The sequence below is a fragment of the Drosophila kikkawai genome, chromosome 3L, assembly GCF_030179895.1.
Source record: "Drosophila kikkawai strain 14028-0561.14 chromosome 3L, DkikHiC1v2, whole genome shotgun sequence".
Classification (NCBI taxonomy): Eukaryota; Metazoa; Arthropoda; class Insecta; order Diptera; family Drosophilidae; genus Drosophila; species Drosophila kikkawai.
This window is the reverse complement of record NC_091730.1, coordinates 17,074,870-17,098,775: the sequence shown is the minus strand read 5'-3', so window position 1 is coordinate 17,098,775 and position 23,906 is coordinate 17,074,870. Positions and strand designations below refer to the sequence as shown.

At 37.4% G+C, this 23,906-nt stretch overlaps 9 protein-coding genes and 2 long non-coding RNA genes across 12 annotated transcripts; 7 read left to right on the top strand and 4 right to left on the bottom strand.

The window, feature by feature from the left end:
* The first annotated feature begins 796 nt into the window (after positions 1–796).
* LOC108080598 (protein terminus) lies at positions 797–2,071 on the top strand. Its single transcript, XM_017175413.3, has one exon. The coding sequence runs from the start codon at positions 797–799 to the stop codon at positions 2,069–2,071; it is 1,275 nt and encodes a 424-aa protein (XP_017030902.1).
* Positions 2,072–3,939: 1,868 nt separating this feature from the next.
* On the top strand, positions 3,940–6,818 carry LOC138928255 (uncharacterized). Of its 2 annotated transcripts, XR_011444750.1 has the most exons (3): positions 3,953–4,181; positions 4,268–4,526; positions 5,144–6,818. It is a non-coding gene; the product is annotated as an uncharacterized lncRNA (long non-coding RNA). The 2 variants fall into 2 exon arrangements; XR_011444749.1 differs by lacking the exon at positions 5,144–6,818 and having other exon boundaries at positions 3,940–4,181; positions 4,268–4,583.
* Positions 6,819–6,883: 65 nt separating this feature from the next.
* LOC108080609 (prolyl 4-hydroxylase subunit alpha-2-like) lies at positions 6,884–8,856 on the bottom strand. The gene is made up of 6 exons (XM_017175433.3): positions 8,623–8,856; positions 8,268–8,558; positions 8,014–8,213; positions 7,328–7,890; positions 7,121–7,268; positions 6,884–7,064 (listed from the first exon to the last, which is right to left on the bottom strand). Exons 1-6 carry the CDS (start codon positions 8,826–8,828, stop codon positions 7,042–7,044), a joined length of 1,431 nt encoding a protein of 476 aa, XP_017030922.1. The 5' UTR covers positions 8,829–8,856; the 3' UTR covers positions 6,884–7,041.
* Positions 8,857–8,973: 117 nt separating this feature from the next.
* On the top strand, positions 8,974–10,988 carry LOC108080580 (prolyl 4-hydroxylase subunit alpha-2-like). The gene is made up of 5 exons (XM_017175384.3): positions 8,974–9,183; positions 9,248–9,532; positions 9,600–10,410; positions 10,469–10,634; positions 10,705–10,988. Exons 1-5 carry the CDS (start codon positions 8,996–8,998, stop codon positions 10,848–10,850), a joined length of 1,596 nt encoding a protein of 531 aa, XP_017030873.2. The 5' UTR covers positions 8,974–8,995; the 3' UTR covers positions 10,851–10,988.
* Positions 10,989–11,010: 22 nt separating this feature from the next.
* LOC108080608 (prolyl 4-hydroxylase subunit alpha-1) lies at positions 11,011–13,025 on the top strand. The gene is made up of 6 exons (XM_017175430.3): positions 11,011–11,257; positions 11,351–11,653; positions 11,748–11,920; positions 11,984–12,585; positions 12,651–12,816; positions 12,881–13,025. Exons 1-6 carry the CDS (start codon positions 11,037–11,039, stop codon positions 12,964–12,966), a joined length of 1,551 nt encoding a protein of 516 aa, XP_017030919.1. The 5' UTR covers positions 11,011–11,036; the 3' UTR covers positions 12,967–13,025.
* Positions 13,026–13,060: 35 nt separating this feature from the next.
* LOC108080581 (prolyl 4-hydroxylase subunit alpha-2) lies at positions 13,061–15,122 on the top strand. The gene is made up of 7 exons (XM_017175385.2): positions 13,061–13,287; positions 13,348–13,499; positions 13,556–13,706; positions 13,762–13,958; positions 14,012–14,577; positions 14,635–14,800; positions 14,955–15,122. Exons 1-7 carry the CDS (start codon positions 13,076–13,078, stop codon positions 15,011–15,013), a joined length of 1,503 nt encoding a protein of 500 aa, XP_017030874.1. The 5' UTR covers positions 13,061–13,075; the 3' UTR covers positions 15,014–15,122.
* Positions 14,635–15,035, bottom strand: LOC138928256 (uncharacterized). The gene is made up of 2 exons (XR_011444751.1): positions 14,933–15,035; positions 14,635–14,840 (listed from the first exon to the last, which is right to left on the bottom strand). It is a non-coding gene; the product is annotated as an uncharacterized lncRNA (long non-coding RNA).
* An 89-nt stretch (positions 15,123–15,211) lies between the features above and the next one.
* Positions 15,212–17,223, top strand: LOC108080619 (prolyl 4-hydroxylase subunit alpha-1). The gene is made up of 7 exons (XM_017175444.3): positions 15,212–15,413; positions 15,483–15,634; positions 15,712–15,862; positions 15,925–16,121; positions 16,177–16,820; positions 16,900–17,065; positions 17,131–17,223. Exons 1-7 carry the CDS (start codon positions 15,217–15,219, stop codon positions 17,187–17,189), a joined length of 1,566 nt encoding a protein of 521 aa, XP_017030933.2. The 5' UTR covers positions 15,212–15,216; the 3' UTR covers positions 17,190–17,223.
* Positions 17,224–17,460: 237 nt separating this feature from the next.
* LOC108080600 (prolyl 4-hydroxylase subunit alpha-1) lies at positions 17,461–19,603 on the top strand. The gene is made up of 7 exons (XM_017175419.3): positions 17,461–17,691; positions 17,748–18,053; positions 18,115–18,311; positions 18,371–19,002; positions 19,058–19,108; positions 19,175–19,340; positions 19,398–19,603. Exons 1-7 carry the CDS (start codon positions 17,483–17,485, stop codon positions 19,460–19,462), a joined length of 1,626 nt encoding a protein of 541 aa, XP_017030908.2. The 5' UTR covers positions 17,461–17,482; the 3' UTR covers positions 19,463–19,603.
* A 1,683-nt stretch (positions 19,604–21,286) lies between these two features.
* LOC108080586 (uncharacterized protein CG13380) lies at positions 21,287–22,521 on the bottom strand. The gene is made up of 3 exons (XM_017175391.3): positions 22,350–22,521; positions 21,918–22,282; positions 21,287–21,860 (listed from the first exon to the last, which is right to left on the bottom strand). Exons 1-3 carry the CDS (start codon positions 22,375–22,377, stop codon positions 21,726–21,728), a joined length of 528 nt encoding a protein of 175 aa, XP_017030880.1. The 5' UTR covers positions 22,378–22,521; the 3' UTR covers positions 21,287–21,725.
* An 828-nt stretch (positions 22,522–23,349) lies between these two features.
* Positions 23,350–23,857, bottom strand: LOC108080630 (uncharacterized protein CG13380-like). The gene is made up of 2 exons (XM_017175454.3): positions 23,627–23,857; positions 23,350–23,568 (listed from the first exon to the last, which is right to left on the bottom strand). The coding sequence occupies exons 1-2, from the start codon at positions 23,795–23,797 to the stop codon at positions 23,491–23,493; spliced, it is 249 nt and encodes an 82-aa protein (XP_017030943.1). The 5' UTR covers positions 23,798–23,857; the 3' UTR covers positions 23,350–23,490.
* Positions 23,858–23,906: the final 49 nt, after the last annotated feature.

Sequence of the window (23,906 nt, the reverse complement as noted above, 5' to 3'; positions counted from 1 at the left end):
CAGCTCCGGTGGCAGGACACTAGCACCATCCTCGTTGCCGCCATTGTCGCGTCACTTGCCACGCGATGGCCATTGTCCACTTGTCCACTTTTCCACTGCTCCATTGTGCACTTGGTTTGGCGTGGAGACAACGAAAAGGCTTAAGGGTCGAATGGAGGCGGTTTCCCGGGACTCCACTGTACGGTCTGTCCTGCGTTTGACTGCTGCAAATTGCATGACACTATGGCGTAGTTTGTTTGTTCTCTTCTCTATTTTTGGTTTGACTTTTTTGCTGCAAGCCAGTGGGGTTTTAAGATATATGGAAGATTTCAAGGTACAATTTTGAGGGAACGTTCCAGAAAATTAAAGTTTAAGAGATACCTAGTACCTTAGCTCAGAAAGGTATATATACCTGATTTTACCTAATCAAGCTTAGTGTATTTTGCAAATTTTATGATTCGCAGATGTTGTGCCCAAAAGGTAGCACCTTAAAGCCCATAAATGTAAGATGTAGATTAGGTATTACGAAAAATCCCAGATAGCAGATGTTATCAAACCCCAAAGGGATGGATTCATACCTGCTACAGGTAGGACCATAACTACCTGTTACCCTTTCTACCTCTAACTTCTGCTTGTATATAAGCCTGGTGGCCAAAGGAGGTAATAATCAGTCAGCCACTGAATCTTGTCCTAGACACATCTCAGTAAATCTGAAAAATTGCCAACGAGCAGCAGAACATCGAAAAATTAAACAAACAATTAATTAATATTGTTATAAATATTTTAAAAAATAATTAAATACTTGCAAAAAATCACCATGTACGACGACGAGCCCATCTCAAGCTTTGTGTTCACCAACGAGGCCACCACACAGACCTTTCACCATCAGTGGTTTGCCCAGGGCCAGTTGCATGAGTGCGCCACCTGCTACAGCTCCATCGATGCAGATGAGCCGCCATCCCAGCATTGGCTGCGAGGTGGAGAAGCCTCGCAGGGTCTGCAGCTAACGAAACAGCAACAGGCTGTCCTCGACATCATTGAAGCCCGTCAGATCGAAACGTTCTTCTTCTGCGACGAGAGCTCCAGGGATAAGCATGACCACTTCATGGGCGAGACCTGTGCCCGAGGTGTTCCCGAGCTGCTCCGCTGGATGTTCCAGAACAACACCATTGCCGTGGAGTTCAACCTGGCCTGCTATGTAAATGCCATGGATCAGGTGCTTATCTTTCAGAGTGGCTCTCTCAAGGTGGAGCATCACTACGACGTGGAGGAGTGTGTGAGCGTGGTCTACGAGATGCTAATGCAGAGGATTGAAAACTATCTGAACTGCAGCTGCGAGTACGGCATGGACGAGTGCAGCATCACCAGGGTGCGGGTGCAAGTCAAGCGGATACGAGTTGAGGTGGAGAGTCCCGGATCCACACCCTTTGCTCTGCCTCTGCAATTGAGACAGGAGGAGGAGGATCTGCCCGCCACAAGCACAAGCGAATCAGAGCTGGCCATCCTGCGTTCCGCCTACCTGAAGCACTACCGCGAATGCAACGGCTACTTCCCGCCCAACATGCGGGTGAATCTGTACGGGCTGCAGCAGTGCAAGACCACCAAGGAGTTGTATGTGGTGCCTTACCATGTCAGCGAGACCCTGCAGCAGTTGCCCAACAAGAACTTCCTCATCCTGAACAACATCATGGGTCAATTTCAGCGCCTGCATGAGCTCTCCACGCCCGTGAAATCCATCGAAAGGGATCCCTCTGGTTCACCTCTGAAAAACCTCCAATGCCGCCGGTGTCGCACACAGTTCACAAGGAGCAGCAAGTTGCACATTCATCAGCAGCTACATTGCGGCCAGGACTTCTCCGTGGACAGCATGCACGCCGATATTGTGGAGATCTACGAGCAGTGTCTGCCCATCTCGAGGAGCGTCTTTCAGTATGCCTGCTATGGCATTACCAAGCCAAAGACCGTGATGCGAAAGGGTCAGTTCGTGCCCATTGAGTGCGACTGGCGCAGCGAGAGTTCCGTAAAGGTGCAGCATGGTCCCTGTGTGGTCATCAGTAATGCCCAGCACAATAGTCCTTGTAAATATTATTAAATAAAAGTACATTATTAAGCATAAAAAATACAAAACTGGAGTTTTTATATATTTGGTAGAGGGAATTTTAAAGGGGGGTTAAGAAATGATTATTAAACATTTAAAGAAAACATAAAAATACTTTAACAATCATCTTAAAACCCTAAATAAGCATTATCAATCTGATCTAATTGAAATCCTTGTATTTTTCACACCCAATTAAATCTTTTAAAGCTTTAAACTTAAGCTATAAATAATCTTTCAAAAAACATAACAGCTTCAGTGACAGAAAGCTGTTTTCACAATAATCTGCAGAATTCGGGGGATTTTCTCGCAGATTTTTATTAAAGTTTTATAGAAGTGAAAGGAAAAGGAAAAACGTGAAAATTTGCACAGAAAAGCCAAAGACAAACAAGAAACTTTTTCGCGATTTGCCACACACAACCACACATTTCACCGCAAGCCATTTATTGCGGTTTTGTTTTGCGTGGCAAAGAGCCAAAAAAAAAGGAAATACGAAAGCGGATGGATGGACAGATGGAAAAGTCAAAACTAATGGCTATTCCTCTTTTGGCCACTTGCTAATTAGCCAGCGGTTTTGACGCCAACAAGCGAAAACGAACGAGGAATTGGCCATTGAATATTATTGTGTTAAACGTTATCCACTTGCTTTTAATTGAATTGTATGTTATAGGAATTTAAGTGCATGGTTAATTGTGGGAACTTGGAAACTATAACCATTAAAAAATTATAGATATTTGTTTTAGAATTGCTTCTCTTATTAAAAATCCTTAATGGCTTCAAAATCAATTCAAAATTTCCCAGAAAACCCCTGACAATAATTTCCTACAAGTCTATTTATGAAAGAATCTAAAAGAAAACCCCGATTTTATAGTCAAGGGCTCCCAGGGACAACCTCAAGTGTCACAACACGTAAGTCAACACGTGGAAATTGGATTATTAAAGCGGCGCGTGTGTGCACACACATGGCATAATGGCAGACGCAGACTAGGGCACCGACAAATTGGACTGGAAGTACTCCAAAGCGACGATGACGAGCCATGTCGATTGGGTAACCAACGAGGCACATAACAAGCATTCCAGGAATGCGTTCGCATTTAAAATTCAACAGGGAGCCAAGAAGTCCAAGACCAAGGAGCCTTGGAATGCGCTTTAAGAGGCCAGAGGCATTCATAATTCAGTGAGCTCAAAGGAGGTGATGTTCAGCAAAAGTTGGACAACAAGCTGGACAAGCTAGGATATAAGCAGGAGTCCATTGATGTTGTGACCATTTTTATATTTTTAAAAATAATATATATTTAATAACAATAGCTTTTTACAAGAATAAAAACCAGTGGGTAATTTATAAAAAATCCCCATAAAATAACTTGAATTATGTAGGTAAAAAACCAAGTTAAATAACATAAATAAATACTAAAAGTATAAAGTAAATCAAGACCAAATGGGATAGAGCATTCACAACCCTGTACAATCCATAAAAAACTAAACCCCTCAGAGTCAACTCAGGGTTTGATTGCCCAGACGGCAATTGCAAGGACAGCAAGTGCGAAATATGGAAGGCTTTAAGTTTAAAGCCATTTCCCGAGAGAGACTGTCAGATCGTATATCGCAAATCGATTTTCTTTCTTGGTTATGTTTTGGTTATAAATTACAAAACGAAATGACATGTCGCCCCTCGTCAAACTGGCTGGGCGCTTAATAAATCGTGTGCAATTTTTATCCATGGCCATTTTTTTTTTTGCTGGACTGCTAGACTCTGTGGACTCATTATAGCCGTCACGCCCCTAATCCAAAAGCGTTGTAATAATAATTCAAATACGACGGCACATTAGTTCCGCCATTTTGGGCAGCCAGTGTACAATGAACGATGGGCCAACAGGTTGTGACAAGTGGATTTAGTCGAGAAATGGTGGCTTGTACTCTTTGTAGACACTTCATAAATGTCGAGGAACGTTATTAAATGGGCATTTCATTGGAAATGAAACACTGAGAGAAAGTATACAACTGTAAGAGAGGAGAAAAAAAGAGATATTCGAATTGGAAAATATTTGGCAAAGTTAGAAATTGAAAAGAAAGTTGGGAAATCAAATCAATCAATAAACCATATAAAGTGTGTATTATTTATATTTTTAAAATATGTTTCCCATTCTATTTTCTTCCCAATTTCATCTTAATTTTCTACATTTTTATTACCAGTGAGCTCCGAAATGATTGATAGTCAATGAAAGAGTCCAGGAGGCCTACACAGGAATTGGCAAGACATGAGCCCATAAAACGTTTTCGGCAAAATGCTCATCAAGTAGCCATACAATAAATAATAGAACAGTCAGAAACATTTGATGGAGAACCATAAAAATGCAGCTCAACCAAATAAAGGAAAACAAAAAACAAGAGAATAAGAACGAAGAAGACTATACAGCAGCTTGTTCATTCAAATTGTAGCCATGTACACCATGTAAGGAGCAGACAAAAGACATAAAGTAAATGAAGCGCCACACAAAATGCAGACTTAAGATGGAAAATAAGAGAAGTAGTGGCAACTCCCAGACGATGTGACGAGTATTTTCATTCTATTTCCATTTGTACACTCTCGTAACTCAGTTGCCATTCAAAGGCAGAGGGCAGAGCCACAGTCGAAATCGAAATCAATTGTAACACACAATGAAAACAGTTTTCCTACACAATAAATGGGCACCGCACATAGGGATATATATGCACTACAAAAAATTATAGATATTTCAAGAAGATTCCTTTAACTTTGATATTAAAATAAATTTTAGAAAATATATTTCCAAGAACAGAGCTTCTTGAGGACTCAAGGGTTGACTGGTTTAAAGTCAGAATATAGATCTAAGTTAAAGTTTAGGCCAAAAACTTAAAACTATATAGTCAAAGAGAAACGAAAGGCTGTTTCTTATATTATCAGTAGCTTCATTAGTACTTTTTCTTAATTAATTTAAAATAAAAAGTCTTAATTCTAATTTAGATTACATTTTTTCCAGAGTGTTCCTAAAATTCTTGCTTTGCTCGTCCTTTAATATAAAAATAATCATTTACCACCAATCCCACCAGGTTATTCTGTCTGACACGAGTGGAACAATGGACTGACAGTGAAGTGAATTGTATGTGATTCCCGATGACTGAGTGACAAGATAAGGTTTAACATCAATCGCGACTCGACGCAGTTTGGCCAATGTGTAACCTTGAAAAGCTTCAATTCCGAATGGTTATTATGTCTGGTTTTTTATGGGGCGGGTGTATGACATGACAATTGAAGCTTGACTTTCTGTTTAAATAAGTGAATTTACAATGTGCGAGACAAGATTTACATTTTATTGATTTGTATAGAGGAATATAGTATATAACAGAGTTACTGAAAAATTCGAAGCTTTAACTTTTAATTTAATATATATATTTAGAGATTGATTCAATTTGTTATAAATACAACATTTTATTTAAATGCAGGTATTTTTTTCTTTGAAAACAATTTATTATATAATTTAACAATCCAAATTCAATCAAAATTTTGTTTCTAAATACCAGAGACTCATTGAATTTACACATGCAAACATTCTCTTTTATTTAAATATTCTTTAACAATATGAAACATAACTAAAATACATTTTATTAATTTATTTCAAACCCACTTTATTTTATAATTAACACCCATACTACACATATCACTGATGGCATCCTCTTTTGGTCGTAAAAATGAAGAACTTCCTCATTTTTGTATACAAAAGTCAAATAGACAATGGAATCCAGCCAACCATCGGAATACTTCAGCTTCAGTGGCATGAATACAGATTGCGTGCAGTGACGCAAATCAACGAATATATGTACATAAATTGTGGTATAGGGGAAATAAAGGAATCCCTTTTATACCGAGATTGTACAAAATTTTAATACGCGTATGAATGAATGAAAATGTCGAAAATAAATTTCAAAGGCGCACACACAAGGCAGAGGCAATCAGAAGATAGAGAGGAAAATTAATTTTTGGCCAGGCCTTAGCTATGATTACGTCTACGGATTACAACGACTGAGAACATGCATTCAGAAATATGGGAATTTTCGGATCTTTGCGCGAAAAACAAGACAAGGAGACTACTAATGCCGAAATTGAGGTTATTAACATAAATTGCTTTTTAATGCCAGAGATTGTACGACTCGAGCCTTATAATCCGCATTCGATTATCACATGCTTTGTGCATTTGATTTGCCATGGCCGTCGTCTGGCAGTCATATTTCAGCTCATCTCGGCTCAGACAGGCGGACCGGAGACCGGGGACCCTTAAGTGATTTGTTTATCCAAGAGGAATTGATTGCAACGAAAATCGGGACAGACATATCGCAAGACAAACGCAACCAGCTGTGGCCCCCGAATCCGATTCGGAATCCGAGACTGAGACACAGCCACTGAGGTTGTATAAATTCCATCCATCCAGTTGGACACAAAAGGGGCAAGTGTAAATTTTGCCATTTTTATGGTTTAAGTGTCGCGTCGTCATTATAATTCAGTCGAAAATGTATGGCATTCGATCCATTCGAATTGTTTATGGTAGACACATTAAAAGTTTGTGCAGGAGCACATGTTTGTTTTAGGAATAATATATATCAAGCCGAAAGGCAATCAAGATAAAATAACATAAAAAGCAACTGACGCGGCGATTGGGAAGGCTGATAAAAATGAAATACACCGTTTAGACACTCTTATGAAATATAAATGTGAAAGATTTAATATGAATTTAAATACATAAAATCGGGTTTTATTATTTAGAACACAATTTCATTTACTTTTGGTTAAGTAAATAATTTTGAAGGTATTTTATTTACTTTTTAGTGTAACAATCTTTAGTTTTCCATTTAAATATTCAATTTTATTTGTAAACACACGTTTTTAATAAATAAATCATCAAGTTTAAAGGGAAATAAGATATTTACGACCATCAAATAAACCCTAAAAAAGCTTATTTCAACCTTTTTGAGGCCACTGTAATAAAACAATAATGTTATAAGAAAAATAATATAAAAATACAATGAACTTACACCACATATTACCCTTCAAAAGAGGGCACTGATGATGGAAAACAGTGCCTTTTTGGTTTCCCCAAATCAGCATAGAACCCTTGATAGGTTTAATTTTTAATTCCAAAGAGTCGAAAACAGTTTCTCCACCTTGCTCAGCATCGCTTAGCTAAAATTAAAATTATTAAAACCTCTTAAAAATTCCTTTTTCATTAAAAATATTCTTACATATATTAACACATTTCCTTTATGATCATTTGATGATTTTTCAGTGTCATCTGGATTGTAATTTCCCGCCATGCCATAATTTATGACTTGCAGCACATTATTATTATCCAATTTCATTCCGGTTATATCCATAATTCTTTGATTAATGTTGCGTACAATATCGTTTGATAACTCTGCCACTGTACAACTGCAGTTCCACGATAGACCCTCGATGCGTTGAAGTTTATCTTTGGAAGTGGTTTTTAGTATGTCGATTTCTTTTTCACTGATGAAATCGGGGTATATATTGAGGTATATTTCCCTGGACAATTGCTCCACTTTGATAGGTGCCAGGAGTAGGAAAGGCGACCAGTTTGCATAGTAACATAGAAGGTCATTTGAGTTTTTCTTATACTTTTTAGTACAAAGTGTTTTCTGATGCTGAAAGTCTTTATCAACTTGTGTGATATCGATGGGATTTTCATGCAGATAATCAAGCTTGGGCAGTTGGCTTAGCATGTAAGAATTATTGGGCTGAATGGCAAGGAACTCAAGGGCATATTGTTTAGCTTCTAAGTAGTTGCCTTCAATTAAAAATAAAAAATTAATAAATTTAAAAAAATAATCACTCGCTGGACACTATAATTCCCAACTAGTTCTAGCATAAATATTGAATATTGAATCGATACATCAATATATTCTCTTACCCATTCCTTTGTGAGCCTCTACCATATATTCCAACATGTTATGATATTTCCAAAGCGTAACGTCAATCTGCTTTTCATGGGAATATTCACTGTAGTAAAATAGAGCTAGCTGTAGCCAATTCTCCGATAGGTTGTAAAGCTTCACAGTTTGATACATCAGACCAAAAATTAAGCACTCATCGGTACCCCAAGGTTTTACCCTTAAAATGGTTTAAAAACATTATAATATAACTTAATAAATCTATAACGCTTACTTGTATTCTTTTCCATCCAATATTCCTCTAACCATATCAGCTGCATCCAAGTCATATACAGTTTGAAGTCTGTAGATTGCCGTCAAGGCATCCGTAAAGTCATCTGACGTTGGCAGAACCCTTAATTGTTTTTGTGAAAATTCCATCTCTTTTGTGCCTAATTTAATATTCATAAACTTTAAATATTCAGGCCAATCATTATGTAAATGTCGCAATAATTTAAAGCCAATCAACAGGTTGTTGGGATATTGCGAAGCTGTTTTTAACAGTTGCCTTGAATGTTTCACAGCTCTGTAAGTAAATTAAAAATAATAAAATATTAATAACAATAATAAAATAAAAATATTCTACTTACAGCAGAACCTGTTTTAAGTGCATCTTCAATTCCTCTTTATAATTGTAAAGATTGTTTACTTGTTGCTCTTTTAGCTTTAACAATGACAGTTGAGCAACCGAGGATATAGCAACGTTATAAGGATCTGGCCAATTACTTAACTCGGCCTTAATTTGCAGGCCAAAATTAGCCATGAAAATTAAAAACAGTTGCCTTAAATTAACCATTGCTACAGGTTTCTAACTCAAAGTGAATCCCAGACTTGGTAAACCTTTTTTCCATTGTAGTAATGGATTTTGTATGGTACATTTAACAATTAATAATGTCTTTAGTCAAGGAACAAATAGTTAGGCTAGCTAGTTATTCCTATTTAGTTTATTTTAGTTAACCTACCATGTTAAATATCTGTGTTTTTATAGTATTACTAAATATACAAATCAGTTTTAGCCTTGAACCAGAATCCCATGACTATGCCTTAGCCCAAGTACACATGTTGCCTTTGTTGCAATTAAAAGAAAAGGCTGTTGGGAATCTGAAAAATTATGCCATATCCTTAAAAAACCGATTAATGTATATCAAATTGTAAGTATATTTTGTAAATCTTTTTAAAAAAAACTTAAATCTTTTAAAAACTAATACATTTCAGAGCCATCGATCAAGTGAAATGTCTAAAAAAGTCCACAAACTCTACAAGCATCTTTGACAAATTTAAACTAACTCGACTTTTGCATTTTGATTTAAAAAAGTGGGTAGAAATCTTAAAAGAAAACCCTGCCATTAAGGAAATAGCTATATCCCAGAGTTTACGACCAAAAATGGCTTCAAAAATTGATTATTACGAAGGTCTGTATGCCATAAATCGCTTGCAGTCAACTTATAGATTGGAACATACCGAAATGGCCAATGGTTTGCTGGGAGAACGACAATACAGGTGGGTTGCAGTTAATAATGTATTACAAATTTTATAATAAATATAAAAATTATTATTATTTTTGTAGAACCAAGCCCTGGAGTTCACTAGAATGCCTGATGGTGGGCTATGTTTTCTATCTGGATGAAAAGTTCCAAGGTGCAGAACGCTGGTTTCAGTTGGCCCTCGAAAGGTACTTCAAAAACCCGAAACTATTTGAAATATTTGGCTGGAATCGTGATTTGATTTTAAAGCTACTCATGAAGGCATCCCAGAGTTCCGGTCGTTATAAAGCAGCTTTGGGATATGCCGAAAGAGCTAAATCTAACTGCTATTGGCAGGAACAAATTACGAGACTCAAGAACTTGAGTATGCAACCGGAGGTTCTTAAACCTGCAGAGCCAAAGAACAAATATAAATATAAACCGGCTTGCCGCATGCAATATCCCGATAAACACAATCTGCATTGTCGTTACCTAAAGTCATCACCATTCTTAAAACTTGCTCCCATACAAGTAGAGGAATTGAATCTCGAACCACCCATAAATATGTACCACAATCTCATAAATGAGAAAGAAATCTCAGTGCTCAAGAATCTATCAAGTGCACACCTAAAGCGCAGTCAGTTTGTTACAGAAGATAATACGCTGGTAAAGGATTTCTCCAATCTACGCACTTGCAAAACAATGCGCCTCCAGGAAAATGTTAATGAAAAACTTTTAAAGAATTTAAATCAACGCATTACGGATGCCACAGGCTTGAGTGTATTGGAGTCTGAGGAGTTGCAGCTTACCAACTATGGCATTGGGGGACATCTCTACGAGCACCAGGATGCCTCCTTTAACCTTTCAAGTGAATTTTGGAATTCGGGAAATCGGGTTATCACGGCGCTGTTTTACGTGAGATTATATAGAAAGGGGTTTTCTTTTTAATTTTATTATTTAATTTAATTTCCAGCTAAGCGATGTGGCTCAGGGCGGTGAAACACTGTTTCCCCACTTAGACCTACGAGTTCATACTCAAAAAGGGTCCTTGTTGGTTTGGGACAATCTTTTATTGAATGGATCTATTGACTGGCGAGTAGAGCATATATCCTGCCCGATTTTGATGGGTGATAAGTGGCGTAAGTTAACGAGTTATACTTATTTAAATAGATTTTTAAATATATAATTTTTAATTTTATTTTTGTTTAGTGGCCACTAAATGGTTACGAGAAAAGCCACAAATGTTTATACGACGTTGTCCTTTGAAGCTTAAGCCAGTGCCCGAATTTCATAAGGAAGCTTTTGAGCAAAAGTTCTTTGGCGAAAATGATCAACCACAACAGTTTTCTTTATGAGATCAAGATGGAATGGGTTTTATGTTTAAAATAACATTTTTTAATATATATTTTTCGAGATGTCTCCTTAATTTACTACAGAAACACCTGCTTAAAGCATGAAATCATAAGCGTTAAATAAATAATTTAAACTACGAATCTGGTTTATAATTTTATTTTTTTATTTACACTCTCTTAGAAACGTTCATGGGTGCCATGCTAAAAGCCTTGACACTCATTTTTCTTTTTGCTTTGCCAGCAAAACCAGATACAAATGTGGAAAATGAAGAACCATTTGATCCTAATAAGGAATACTACAGTACTTCCGTTCTGGGATTGATAAAGGTTTTCGAACTGGAGCGAGAGTTTATGGAAAACTTTACCCTCTATGCTGATGCCTTGCAGGAAAAGGCAAATAACCTGAAGAGGTAAGAATTTGATAATAACTAGGGAAAAATATCATAATTTTAATTAAGAACAAATCAAAATTTATAAGTTAATACTCAAAATACATTTCTTAGTTACCTTGATGCCTTAAAGCGTCCCAGGTATACGACTCACGAGGAGAGGGAGACATTTGTCTCTCAACCGTTGAATGCCTTTAGCCTAATTCGACGTCTCAACCAAGACTGGCCAAAATTGCAAAATTATATCAAGAAATCAGTGGGTTTAAAGCACTTAAATGCTATGAAAGAGATGCTGACCAAAGCTCCTGATGACCACGATTTGAACGAGACCCTAAAGGGAATGCATCGCATTGAGACCACTTATGATCTTCAACCAAGAGATATTGCTAATGGACTGCTACAAAGTCAACAATTTAAGTAATTATGAAAAATATATTAAATTTAAGATATATATATATATATAAGATATTTTTAAAAATATTAAAAAATTGTATTGTGTTTCTTGTTGCAGCTATAAACTCACTGCCAGGGAATGTTTGGTGTTGGCTCTACATAAATTTGAATCTGGAGATTATCAACGATCTCTAAAGTGGTTTAAGGCAGCTTTAGAGCACAAAGCTGTTGGCAATGATGAGAACGAAGAGAACGCCTTTGAAACCTTTGTGAGAACGGTTGTACAGCGCAGTAAGTCAACAAAAAATATAAATATAATATATCTAATATTATATTTTTCATAATTTTTCTAAGCTTTTTCCTTATCAAATCAATCGTTAGAAAACGAAACACTTCAGCAATTATTAAACCAAAAATTCCAGACACCTATGGAAGAATTTATCAGTTCCCAGCTAAGAAAATGGGATATGGAAAATTCCACAACCACAAACACTGCCCATAATATTGGATGCCGTGGCCTCTTCCCCAAACGGAGCAATGGCCTTGTCTGCCGCTACAACTCCACTACGACGCCATTTTTGAAATTGGCCCCCCTGAAAATGGAGGAACTAAGCCTTGATCCATATATGGTAATGTACCACGATGTGATCTCGAACAAGGAAATCGCAGACTTGAAAGGCGAAATTAAAGAAGAAATGGGTAATGGCTGGGCGGATAGATATGAAGTGGTGGATCGTGTCTACTGGACAAGAGAGGAGTCGGCCATCAGAAAGCGAATCAATAACCGCATAACTGACATGACGGGTTTCGATGTGAGGGAGTTCCCGGCCCTCCAGCTGGCCAATTTTGGGGTGGGTGGGTATTTTAAGCCTCATCATGACTATTTTACTGAAAGGATTTTGGAAATTGAGCCAAATAATCCATTGGGCGATCGAATTGGAAGTTTAATTATTTATGTAAGTATTTAAAAAAAAATATAATGTATCCATTTTATATTCAGATAATTTAATATCCTTGAAAGGCTGGAGATTTATCTCAAGGTGGGCAAACATTGTTTCCCGAAATTGAGGTGGCTGTGGAGCCCAAAAAGGGCAACAGTCTGTTCTGGTTTAATACTTTTGATGATGCTAGACCAGATCCAAGATCCCTGCACTCTGTTTGCCCAGTCATAGTCGGCTCAAGATGGAGTAAGTACTATATTAATATTATATTATATTTTTAATTGAAATCCCCTTTATAACTCTTTTTTAGCGGTGACCAAATGGCTGCACTATATACCCCAAATTTTTATTAAGCCTTGCCATCCAAAAGTCCAAAATATAACCCTCAACGCTTGAAATATTTTCTTATCTTCAAATAAAGTTTCCAAATTGCATTATCCACGCTATAACCCTAACGAATTTGGTTTATTTTTTCACTTACTCGTGTGTTCAAGTCTCAGTCAAAATGCTAAGCTTGAACCGATTACTCATAGTTCTTCTTTTATGGAGACAAATAATTGCAAAAAATATAAAAGATCCTTTAAACAATAAAGAGCAACAACTTTATAGCTCCTCAAATGCAGGTCTTCTTAAGTTATTAGAATTGGAAGAGAGATTCATGGAGAATGTGAAAATTTATACAAATAAACTGGCCGAGAAAGTTGAAAATCTACAAGCGTAAGAATTCTCAGATTTTTAAAGAAAGTTAAAATAATAAAAGCACCTTTTTAAGAACAGATTTATCAACTCGATTGATTATAAAGTCAATCAAACTTTTGAAGATCGCGAGAAATATGTGAGTAATCCCTTGAATGCCTTTAGTTTAGTGAGAAGAACACATGAGGACTTGCCCAAGTGGCACAATTACACTCAACAAAAGGTGGGAATGGGTAAGAATCTTCATTAATTTGTTATTAGGATTAAAATTATCATATTTTTTTGAAAGTGGAACTTTATGCCTTGGAGGAAATCGCTGTACAGGCTCCCGATGAGGAGGATATGAATTACTACCTGCAGGAAATGCATCGTTTGGAAAAGATTTACGGTCTGGAGGCCACAGACTTGGCCAGGGGTCGTTTACAAGACAAGAAATACGAGTTATTATACCCAAAGTTTTCAATTAAACCAATGTAAAGTCTTATTTTGTTACAGTATCAAGATGTCTGCCCGGGATTGCTTTGCTTTGGGTGAGCACAAATATCAACAAGAGGACTATCAAAGGGCCGCCTTGTGGTTTCGCATGGCCCTCAAACAGGAACCTGAAAAGAATTCTAATAAAATCAACGAAATCTTAGGAGACATTAACGATAAATTGCGAAGCCAGTATGCCACATCAATGATTATATTTGGTAAGTTTTGTGCCTTTCACAGCTGCTTTTTAATAAGCTGTGTCACCTCTCAGGCCTAACAATATCCAATACAAAGCTCACAATTGCCAAATCTAAACAATTGGCCTCCGAAGCATTGGCCAAATCTAGCCTGGATGACCTGAATAGCTTTATAGCCGAGTTACTAACACAAAGTGATGAGGATGTTGTTAGGGAAATGAATACTAATGCAACAGCTCCCTCTGACTACGAACTGGGATGTCGTGGCCTGTTGCCCAAGCGAAAAAACCTTTATTGTAGGTACGATTTCAGCACAACTCTATTTCTAAGGATAGCACCCATGAAACAGGAAATAATAAGCTTGGATCCCTACATTGTAATGCATCACAAAGTGCTCTATAACGATGAGATCGCTGAGCTTAAACTACACGCCAAGGATAAGATCACAGCCACGAAAGACAATCGGTTAAGATTAAAGTCCCTTCGAAAGAGAATAGTTAACCGCATTACTGACATAATTGGCCTTGGATTTCACATTAATCACGAGCTGCATATGCCCGATTATGATCGTATCTCGTACTACAATCCCAATCGAAATTATGCATACTGGGGCGGACCAAAAGCCACCTTACTGTTTTTTGTAAGTAAAGGTAAAATATGCTTAAATAATATTTGCTTTATATAACTTTATTCGCAGGCTTCTGATGTAGTGCAAGGTGGTGCTACTGTTTTTACAAAGTCAAAAGTATCAGTGTTTCCCCAAAAAGGAAACAGTTTGTTTTGGTATAATCTGTTAGACGATGGCACCCCAGATATTCGCAGTGTACAAGCTGAATGTCCGGTTATAAAAGGAAAAAAATGGGGTAAGTGGAATATTAACAACTTTTTTTATACAACTTTTACCTACAGAAAATATAAAAAAATAAATTTAAATTAATATTTTTATAGGCATTTTTCTGCCGATATGTTATTTCAAATACATAATTATTTATTACTTTTAAACTCTTTTCTTTTTAGTTTTTACGAAATGGATAAAAGAGATAAATAGTCAGTGTACACAAAGGACAAAAAGTTGAAAAAGTTTAAACACAAAATAAGTATCTTTAAGATTCAAACAGCACAGATATTGTAATAAAAATGGTTGTTAAACATCTAAAAAATAAAAAGAAAATATATTTACCAAAACATGTGTCGAATTAATTATAGGAAGTAAGACCATGCCTAATTATTACCTCTGTATATATGATATTAAAATCTTTTGTGAGAATCTTTAGTTGAAATGAATCGGTGGCTGAGCGTACTAGCTTTTCTTTTTAGCTTAGGCTATTTCTTTGTAGCTGCCATTGAAGATGAAGGCTACGATGAGGGCAAGGAACGATATAGCTCATCTACAGTAGGACTTTTAAAGCTGCTAAAATTAGAGCAAAAATTTGTGGAAAACCTCATAGCAAATGAAGAGAGTGAAACTATAAAAGCGTAAGAATTTTCTGATATTTCACATTAAAAAAGTTTTAGAGCCTTAAATAACCCCATTGCCCTTTGTAGTTACCTTTTTTCTATTGATTATAAAAAGAATCAAAGCCCAGAAGAGAGACTGGAATATGTTTCCAATCCTTTGTCTGCCTTTTCACTTGTAAGACGAACACATGAGGATTTACCCAAGTGGAACAAGCAGTTTCAAAAAGAAATGGAATTGAGTAAGTGATTTTTTTAATTCATCTGAATATGTTTCTATTATATACAAAATATTGTAATAATCACATATTTTAAACAGCAAATAAGGTGGTATTAGATGAACTTGTGGCCTATATACCTGATAGCCAAGACTTTTTAGAGGCTGCACTCGGAATTCAACGTATAGAAAGGATTTATGACCTTAGGATCGATGATTTAGCAAAAGGAATTCTGCAGGACAAGCAATACAGGTAAAACTGAATTTTTGTAATTAATTTATATTAAAAAATTCGTTTTATTTTGTGATCTTTAGTATTCGCTTCACCTTTCGCGACCGCCTAGCTATGGGCCATCTGATGTTTAAACAAGGCGATTTCCTAGCAGCTGCCAAATGGTATCGTATGGCCTCAAAACTTGAGCCCAAAGAGGACAATAAAATATTGAATAAGATTCTGGGGGATCCAACCGATATTCTAAAACTTCAATACCTCAAAGCTTTATTTGTTTATGGTAAATTCTATATCCTAAATCGTATAATCCCCTTAATCACTCATCACAATTTCAGCCTCCGTATTTTCTGGCGACTCGCAGAATAATGACGAGGCTTTAGCCAAGGTGGAGAAAAAGTTTGCAGATATCGGTAATGTGGATATAGATGAATTTTATTTAAAACTTACAAAGCCCGAGAATGACATTGAACTGGAAAAGCAGCTATACGAAACACAAAGACCTTCTACTGACTTTGAAAAGGGTTGTCATGGAGAATTTCAGTCAAAATCGCGACTCACATGTAGCTACAATCACACCACGACACCATTCCTGCGATTGGCACCGCTGAAAATGGAGGAAGTCAGTCGAAATCCCTATATAGTCATGTACCACGATGTTCTCTACGATTCTGAGATTGAGGTCCTAAAGGGACAGTCGGATGGCTTTAGCAACGGTTTTGCCGATGAAAAGAATGGATCTATAATCAGAGATATAGTGGCTCGACATGTGTGGTGGTCTGAGGAATCGCCAATCAGGGAACGCATTAACCAGCGCATTATTGATATGACTGGACTCAATATCTCAATAACGGAGAAGATACAGGTTGCAAACTATGGATTGGGCACATATTTTAAGCCACATTTCGACTACACTTCTGATGGATTTCAAACGCCTGAGGTCTCTACTTTGGGCGATCGTTTGGTCAGCGTTCTGTTTTATGTGAGTAGAGGAAATCATTTTAAAATTTCTTATTTTTATATAGTTATTAAAATTATATTTATTTTTAATTTTTTCACAGGCTAGTGATGTGGCTCAGGGCGGTGCCACTGTGTTTCCGGAACTAAAAATCTCAATATTCCCACGAATAGGCAGCGCTATTTGGTGGTATAATTTATACAATAATGGAACATCTGATACCAGAAGCAAACACTCTGTGTGTCCTGTTATCCAGGGCGATAGATGGAGTAGGTTTAATAGAAATATTAATATTTTTATTCAGATTTTTAACATTTTTATTTATATTTTTCAGCTCTCACCATGTGGATCCATTTGTTTCCGCAAATGTTTAAAGCTCCATGTCTTATTTAAAATTAAAATAAAGTGAAAAACATTTGACAATTATTATGTAATCTATAAGGTCAGAGTTTTGTATAAAGATTCCCTAACTTCTGCTGTATTATTTAAATTTCTTCTTTCAACTAATAGATAATAAACTAAATAAGAATTTATAATATAGAAACCATTTTTACGCTGATAAATAAATTAGCAAGTGAAACAGTTACTTCCTTTTCTCTATTGCTAACAAGAAAACCGTAACTAAAACCCCATGAAGTATTACACTTTCTTGACTAAAAAGAGTTCAGTTGTATAGCTAAGCTACGATGAAGTGGTTTACTTTTAAGCTCTACCTTTTATCAATATTCCTTCCGCAATGCCTCTGCAATGCAGAAACCGAAAAGGTCGAAGATCAAATGATATACAGCACTTCTGTGATGAGCATGGTTAAGCTTTTAGATCTGGAAGAATCTCTAAAGGAAAACGTGGATATATATGTTCGGGAAATGCAAGCCAAGTTGGACATAATTAAATTGTAAGTCTAGTAAATAAGCCATGTTAATAAAGATTAATTAAGATCATTTTCTTTAGATTTATAGATTCAACAAAAAAGGAACCCAAGCTTACAACTCTAGAGAAAAAAGAAGAATATATGGCTAATCCCTTGAATGCTTTTCCTTTGCTCAGACGCCTCAATCAAGACTGGCCCAAGTGGCTTAAATATATGAAAATAGCCATAGCTCCAAATAATACCAAGGCAATGCAAAAACATTTGAAGTCTGCACCTAGCCATGATGATCTTAACGTGGCCCTCAAAGGTATGACGCGTATTGAACAATTTTACAATCAACAAGCAGAGGATTTAACCAAGGGTTTTTTGTTGGATAAGAAATTCAAGTGGGTTGACGAAATTATAAAAATCTTTAATATATATAAAGTTAAAAGAATTTCTTTCCAGCTCTTTTCTAACGTCTCCTGACTGCATTTCCCTAGCTGATTTCCATTATAATCAAAGCCGTTTCACTGATTCCACCCATTGGTATCGCATGGCCCTAAGACTTCATAAGAATCCCCAAGGAAAATTATATGAAAGGGTATTGGGTTTAAATAGGAAGAAAATCTACAAAAAATATGCTCAGGCTATGCTTAAAGAATGTAAGTTCAAATTATATTTAATGTCTTCATTTTTTTCTGTAAAATGTAATCATTTTCAGCCATAACCTTGGACAAAGGTAAACCCACTGCCGCTGAGAGGGCCCAATGGGATGCTTTGGCCAAGCAAATAGTTAAAAAAGACAATTATGACAACATAAAAAGCTTAATTGATGAATATCTAACTGGAGATGAGAAGATCTTTCAAGAAGAAGCGGCCAGACATAAGCGTAAGCCAACGAATCTTGAGCTAGGTTGCCGTGGCGAGTGGCCAAAGCGAATTTCCTCCGAGCTGGTGTGTCGTTACAATAGAGATACATCAGCTTTCCTTAAGCTAGCACCTCTTAAATTGGAGTTTCTAAATATGAAACCCTTGATTCTGCTCTATCATGATGTTTTATATGACAAGGAATTTAAGGCTATGCGAGATATAGCCATTTTCAATGCCACCATGACCGATGGCTGGACATATGTGAACTTTGACCGAAAGGGAAAGCCACAAAGACAGGACAGAGTGGTAAAAATGATATCCTTTCAGGGTACAACAGCCTCGTTTACACTTGCCATTAATCGACGCATTGGGGATATGACTGGCCTGGAGATGCAAGAGAATATGGGCTTGCACCTGACCAATTATGGTCTGGGTGGTCATTTTGGTAAGCATTTGGATTATGTGGACTTGGCAAAGCGACCTGTGAGTACAAATATTTTGAAAATTATTTTTTATTTCAAAATTTGGTTCCTTATAGGCAAATTTTAGTGACCTGGGGGGTGATCGCCTAGCAACAGCTTTGCTATATGTAAGTGTGCATTTTCTTTTCAGTATTTTAGAGAAATTAACATTATTTTTTTTTACTTATATTTAGGCCACAGATGTTCCCTTGGGCGGAAGCACAGTTTTTACCAAACTAAAAATTGCCGTAAAACCCAAAAAGGGCAACGCTTTGATCTGGTTTAATCTGGACCATGCTGGAAATCCCGAGCCTCTGAGCGAACATTCAGCTTGTCCTGTGGTGAAGGGCTCCCGTTGGAGTAAGTTTTACAAATACAAATTTCTTAAATTTATTAAAAACCTAACTATCCTAACAGCTATTTCCAAATGGATACAGGAACGGCAACAGATGTTCAAGAAACCTTGTTTAGCCTTAGCTTAGGAATCACACTATGTCACTCTATTAGAGGCGTCATTAAATAAACAGCTCACAATGTGAATGCAAATGGAAGAAAATCTCCCACTGCCGGCCAAGGCCTCCTCTAGTCTGGGGTGTCGCTTTCATTGTTTGCCATAAAAATTGCGAGTGCCTTTAAATTCAGAGCTATTATTGGCAAGAGCAGTGGGCGGAGTCCTCTAGAGAGCGGGCTTGAGCTTATGTGCTTGCTCCAAATACCATTTAGCGGAAGTGCACACTTCAATAAGGAAAAGAGGGGCAGGGCAAACTGCAGCAGTTAAGGAGGGCACAGAGGACAATAGCCAGGCCGTTGTCCTTGTCTATGTCGCATCCCGGAGTCACACAAAGGGTGTAACCATGCAATTTAAGGACAAGCTTTCAAGCATTTAAGCAGAGGAATGCAAAGATTCGACTAAGCAGATAATTTGAATATTGTTTTTAAAATATGGATATATGATTTCTAAGCTTAAGCTTGCTTTTAAATAGTTATTGTGTGTATCTAATTTATTTGCATTTGTTTTGTCTTAATTTGTGACAATTACTAGCTACAAACACTGTAACCCTAATTGGAATATTTTTAGACTTTTGCATCCTTAAAATTGTCCTGCTTATGCATGCCCAAAACTTGGAGGAAAACTTTAACCGAGTTTAAAAGTAACTACTACATAGGTTTAGTGAGGGGGCCTTAGCGAAACGAAACGAAATCAGCATGAAAGCAATTGTCCAAGTTATTCCAAAGTGCGCCTGGAGGCAAAAGACACTCACACAAAACTGTTAGGAGGAGGACAACTGGGCAATGGAAACACAAACCGGGTCGGAATCCTCTTGCTGCTGCTGTCAACGAAGCTAGAGCCGGAGCTGTTTTTGAAACGGGTTGAAATGGGGAAGCCCATGCCGGATGATGGCCACGCAGGGTAAGAAAGGAAGTGCCACCAGAGAGAGATGTTGTTTATGTAGCCATTGAAATGACGATCTATAGTTAAGCATTAACAAGTTAAGCAAGAGCAAAGCTTTCACAAAGAAATAAGATTGTTCTTCAATAACAAAGGCTCTAGAAAGAGTTTAAACTTTAAAGTCATTCCTTTAATACGAAACCAGGTTGACCTCCTTTTACAAATCATTATAAGTTATGCTAGCAAAATAAAGTCCTAAGCTGGCATTAAAAGCAACCAACTACTCGCATTGCCCCATTTTAGCCACTGCAGCAATTGATTTACCACGACCTGGCGCCTGTTGAAGCACCATCATACTGATCCACATACCCAAGAACTCTAAGGCAGAAGTCGGAGAAGTGAATCCCATTGAATGGCTTGCCAAGTTGTTGAGAAACTGCAGCAGCTCAGGAAGTCTCAAGAAAAAAAGTGAGAAAAACATATATATATATATAAAATAAGTAGAGGCAAATGCAATCTAAAGCGTCTGCACTTACCAGCAGGAGAGTTGGCCAGAGACCGAAGGAGTCAGGATGGAACCACAATGTGTCCAGGGAGAGATGACTTCGCTTGGGGCATTGTAAAGCGATTCCGAAAAGTGCTGAACTCTTAAGTGATTGAATTGTTATCGGTGACATGAATTTGTCCACTGATTTCGGATATCGAGGCCATGCTGGGGGAGGGGAGTCAATGCTGCCAAGATGAAGAGGTGACAAGATAAGTTTATGCAAGAGCAGGAAATAAGAATATTATATACATACTTAAGCGGATATGACGCAGCGCTTTTAGGGGATAGAAGCTGCTAAAGATGTCTCACAAGCAAGTAATAAAGAAAGATTTATTATTTGCAGGCACAAAATATATAACACATTGAGACTAAATTCTTAACCTTACATTATTAGGTTTTATTGAAACGGAAATGGTTATAAATTCCTTAACAAAAACACTAACCCTTTGCCTATATCTGTATGAGCAAGCTCTTTTCTTGGATGCACTTACTTAACTACTTAACTGTGCCGCCCTCGAAGGCCATAAGGGTTTATGTGGGTCATGTCCGTGCCGCAGTTTCTTTCTGGCAGCTTATAATACGAACGCACTCCATAAATGTCGTGCTTAAAAAGGGAGTCGTAAGCTAAATATACACTGCCAGGCACCACACTTCAGTCCATTTTAACATTAAAAGCAACGAATTAGGTGAACAAACGTGTTATTAGTAGTCATTTCTTAGGATCTATGTTATGTTTTGATCTACATATGACATTTTATGTACTTTTTTAGGTGAGAATGCATATCTTCCACGAGTCTCAAACTCGGTTTTAAATATCACTGTCCGAGGGCAGAGGAGCGTCTTCGAATTTACGAATGTTCTCCCAGCTGATGGGCGACTCCTTGATCATTTCCAATTGGGCCATGCAATATGGACATTCGCGCAAGTCCATGAGGAACACATCCTACAAAATGGGGAAATACAGGTAGTTTTTAAGATTTTTACAAAGCGCCTCTCTTACCGATGGATGCTTCTCGCAAATCTGCGAGAGACGACCTTGGAAATAATGGTGGCAAACACCACATTCATAGGCCCGCGGCGGACGAAGACAGGAGCAGATTTTTGTGCCCTGGTAACCAGATGGAAGCTCATACTTGATCTTCTGCTCCTGCTGTTCTGTTTGCTGTTCCTCAACCTGCCCAGGAAGCTCCGGCTTGGGCAGGGAGCAGATATTGTTGTTATTATCAAGGCCACGATGGCTCCATGGACCTCTTTTATTCTGGGATGTGTTTAAGGTCTTAACATCCCTTGGGCTGGAAGCATGCAGATTGCCGTAGACAGTCTCCAGGCGGGAAACGATGGCTCCGGGATCGGTGCCACAGGCAACTGTCGGTAAATAAATATGTAAATGCGCTGTTTTGCTGTTTGTTTTTCTAATAAAGCTTATATTTACGTTTGGTATTGGGTGAGACGCTTGCCATTTTCTTGATATTTGATATGTCGAACAGTATAAACAGTTAACACAGAAATTAAAAGCGACAATTATTATTTTTGAAACACACGCCGACGCTTTTCTGGAACGAACTTTCCGGATTTTTTTTTTCCTTTTGACACAGCAAACGGTAAATGACAGTATTGCATAACCTGGAAATTGTCAAGGCTTCAACGATACCTACAAACAACAATCGACTAATTTCTAAATAGAAATAATTATATTAAATAAAAAAGATAGGCCTGTTTGAAGTTTGTCCATATTTATTGAAGTTATTAGGAACATTTACATAAAACATATGTAACTCTGGTTAACATATTGTAACAGTTTCGTCAACGAAAGCTGTGCAGTGTGGTTCATTGTTCATTTTTTTGACACCTTCAATGAATTAAGCTCCATAAGTCCATCCAAAAGATCACCTAATCCTGCCCCGGGTACTCCGGTGCGGGCAGCAAACAAACATTGTTGTTTTCATCAAGGACACGGACTACATGGCCTTCATTTAGAAAGGGACATGGGGCATTATTATTCTGGGATGTGTTTGTCTTGACATCTCTTGGGCTGGAAGCAAGCAGATAGCCGTAGAACTTCTTCAGGCAAGAGGCAATGGCTCTGGGATCGGCGCCACGGGCGATATCAGCTGTTGCTAAGTAAATAAATACGCTGTTTTGTTGTCTTTGTATTTCAAGTTAAGCTCATAATTACGTTTGGTTGTTGTTGTTGTGGCACCCAAGACGTTCTCCATTTTGTTTATTTGCGTTGATACTTGATACAAATAAAAGGCAATAATTCTTATTCTTAAAAAACATACAAACGAACTGCGTAGTTTTCTATTTTTTTTTTTTCACGCGAAGCAGCAAGCGGTAAATGACAGTGTTGCATAACGTGAAACTTGTCAACAACGGCACACACATACATACAAGGCAATTTTTAATAAAAAATAAGATAAAAATCAAATAAATTTCCTGTTAAAAGTTTGGTCATGTTTATTGATCTTGTACTTTTACATAGTGCATATGTAACTCTAGATTATATTATAGCCCAGCTTCGTCAACGAAAGCTGTGCAGTATTAGGGAGCTTCCCCTTGTATTGTTTGTTTTTTTATTGTTTGGACACCTTCAAAAATGCGGAATGAGCACCGCAAAGGGCACACTGACGAGCGTCCATTAGGAAAATTACCTAAACAAAGGGTACAAATTAATTATTTATGCACAAGGGGACGTATGGACAGACTTACTTCGGGATGTTTTGGGCAGGGCTGCGAAAGGCGGCCCACAAAGGATTGATTGCAGCGGCTGCAGACAATCAGATCGTTGCGCTTACGCTCACAAATGCACAGCTTCTGAACGCTGTTGGCGTTGAGATTTTGATTATAGTTGGAAAAGTTATGAGCCTTATGGAACTCCATTTTTATGTTTTTGCGAGACGTTGAACATAGGACGATCGATTTTATTTTGACAGTTGCTTTTTCGATTGACGCTTGGAATGGAGCACTATCAGAACATCGATTTTTTGCA

Coding starts and splice junctions, on each gene's coding strand:
- LOC108080600 (XM_017175419.3), top strand. CDS start 17,483: ATGAAGTGGTTTACTTTTAAGCTCTACCTTTTATCAATATTCCTTCCG. Junction 18,054..18,114: donor TTGTTGGATAAGAAATTCAA/GTGGGTTGACGA, acceptor ATTTCTTTCCAG/CTCTTTTCTAACGTCTCCTG. Junction 19,109..19,174: donor TAGCAACAGCTTTGCTATAT/GTAAGTGTGCAT, acceptor ACTTATATTTAG/GCCACAGATGTTCCCTTGGG.
- LOC108080619 (XM_017175444.3), top strand. CDS start 15,217: ATGAATCGGTGGCTGAGCGTACTAGCTTTTCTTTTTAGCTTAGGCTAT. Junction 15,863..15,924: donor CTGCAGGACAAGCAATACAG/GTAAAACTGAAT, acceptor TGTGATCTTTAG/TATTCGCTTCACCTTTCGCG. Junction 16,821..16,899: donor TGGTCAGCGTTCTGTTTTAT/GTGAGTAGAGGA, acceptor ATTTTTTCACAG/GCTAGTGATGTGGCTCAGGG.
- LOC108080598 (XM_017175413.3), top strand. CDS start 797: ATGTACGACGACGAGCCCATCTCAAGCTTTGTGTTCACCAACGAGGCC.
- LOC108080586 (XM_017175391.3), bottom strand. CDS start 22,377: ATGGCAAGCGTCTCACCCAATACCAAAC. Junction 22,283..22,349: donor CGTCTCACCCAATACCAAAC/GTAAATATAAGC, acceptor ATTTACCGACAG/TTGCCTGTGGCACCGATCCC. Junction 21,861..21,917: donor TTTGCGAGAAGCATCCATCG/GTAAGAGAGGCG, acceptor CCCATTTTGTAG/GATGTGTTCCTCATGGACTT.
- LOC108080630 (XM_017175454.3), bottom strand. CDS start 23,797: ATGGAGTTCCATAAGGCTCATAACTTTTCCAACTATAATCAAAATCTC. Junction 23,569..23,626: donor CCTGCCCAAAACATCCCGAA/GTAAGTCTGTCC, acceptor CCCTTTGTTTAG/GTAATTTTCCTAATGGACGC.
- LOC108080609 (XM_017175433.3), bottom strand. CDS start 8,828: ATGGTTAATTTAAGGCAACTGTTTTTAATTTTCATGGCTAATTTTGGC. Junction 8,214..8,267: donor TTGGATGGAAAAGAATACAA/GTAAGCGTTATA, acceptor AACCATTTTAAG/GGTAAAACCTTGGGGTACCG. Junction 7,269..7,327: donor AAGGAAATGTGTTAATATAT/GTAAGAATATTT, acceptor TTTTAATTTTAG/CTAAGCGATGCTGAGCAAGG.
- LOC108080580 (XM_017175384.3), top strand. CDS start 8,996: ATGTTAAATATCTGTGTTTTTATAGTATTACTAAATATACAAATCAGT. Junction 9,184..9,247: donor CGATTAATGTATATCAAATT/GTAAGTATATTT, acceptor AATACATTTCAG/AGCCATCGATCAAGTGAAAT. Junction 10,635..10,704: donor TTTGATGGGTGATAAGTGGC/GTAAGTTAACGA, acceptor ATTTTTGTTTAG/TGGCCACTAAATGGTTACGA.
- LOC108080608 (XM_017175430.3), top strand. CDS start 11,037: ATGGGTGCCATGCTAAAAGCCTTGACACTCATTTTTCTTTTTGCTTTG. Junction 11,258..11,350: donor AAGGCAAATAACCTGAAGAG/GTAAGAATTTGA, acceptor TACATTTCTTAG/TTACCTTGATGCCTTAAAGC. Junction 11,654..11,747: donor CTACAAAGTCAACAATTTAA/GTAATTATGAAA, acceptor TTCTTGTTGCAG/CTATAAACTCACTGCCAGGG.
- LOC108080581 (XM_017175385.2), top strand. CDS start 13,076: ATGCTAAGCTTGAACCGATTACTCATAGTTCTTCTTTTATGGAGACAA. Junction 13,288..13,347: donor AAAGTTGAAAATCTACAAGC/GTAAGAATTCTC, acceptor TTTTAAGAACAG/ATTTATCAACTCGATTGATT. Junction 14,578..14,634: donor AAGCCACCTTACTGTTTTTT/GTAAGTAAAGGT, acceptor CTTTATTCGCAG/GCTTCTGATGTAGTGCAAGG.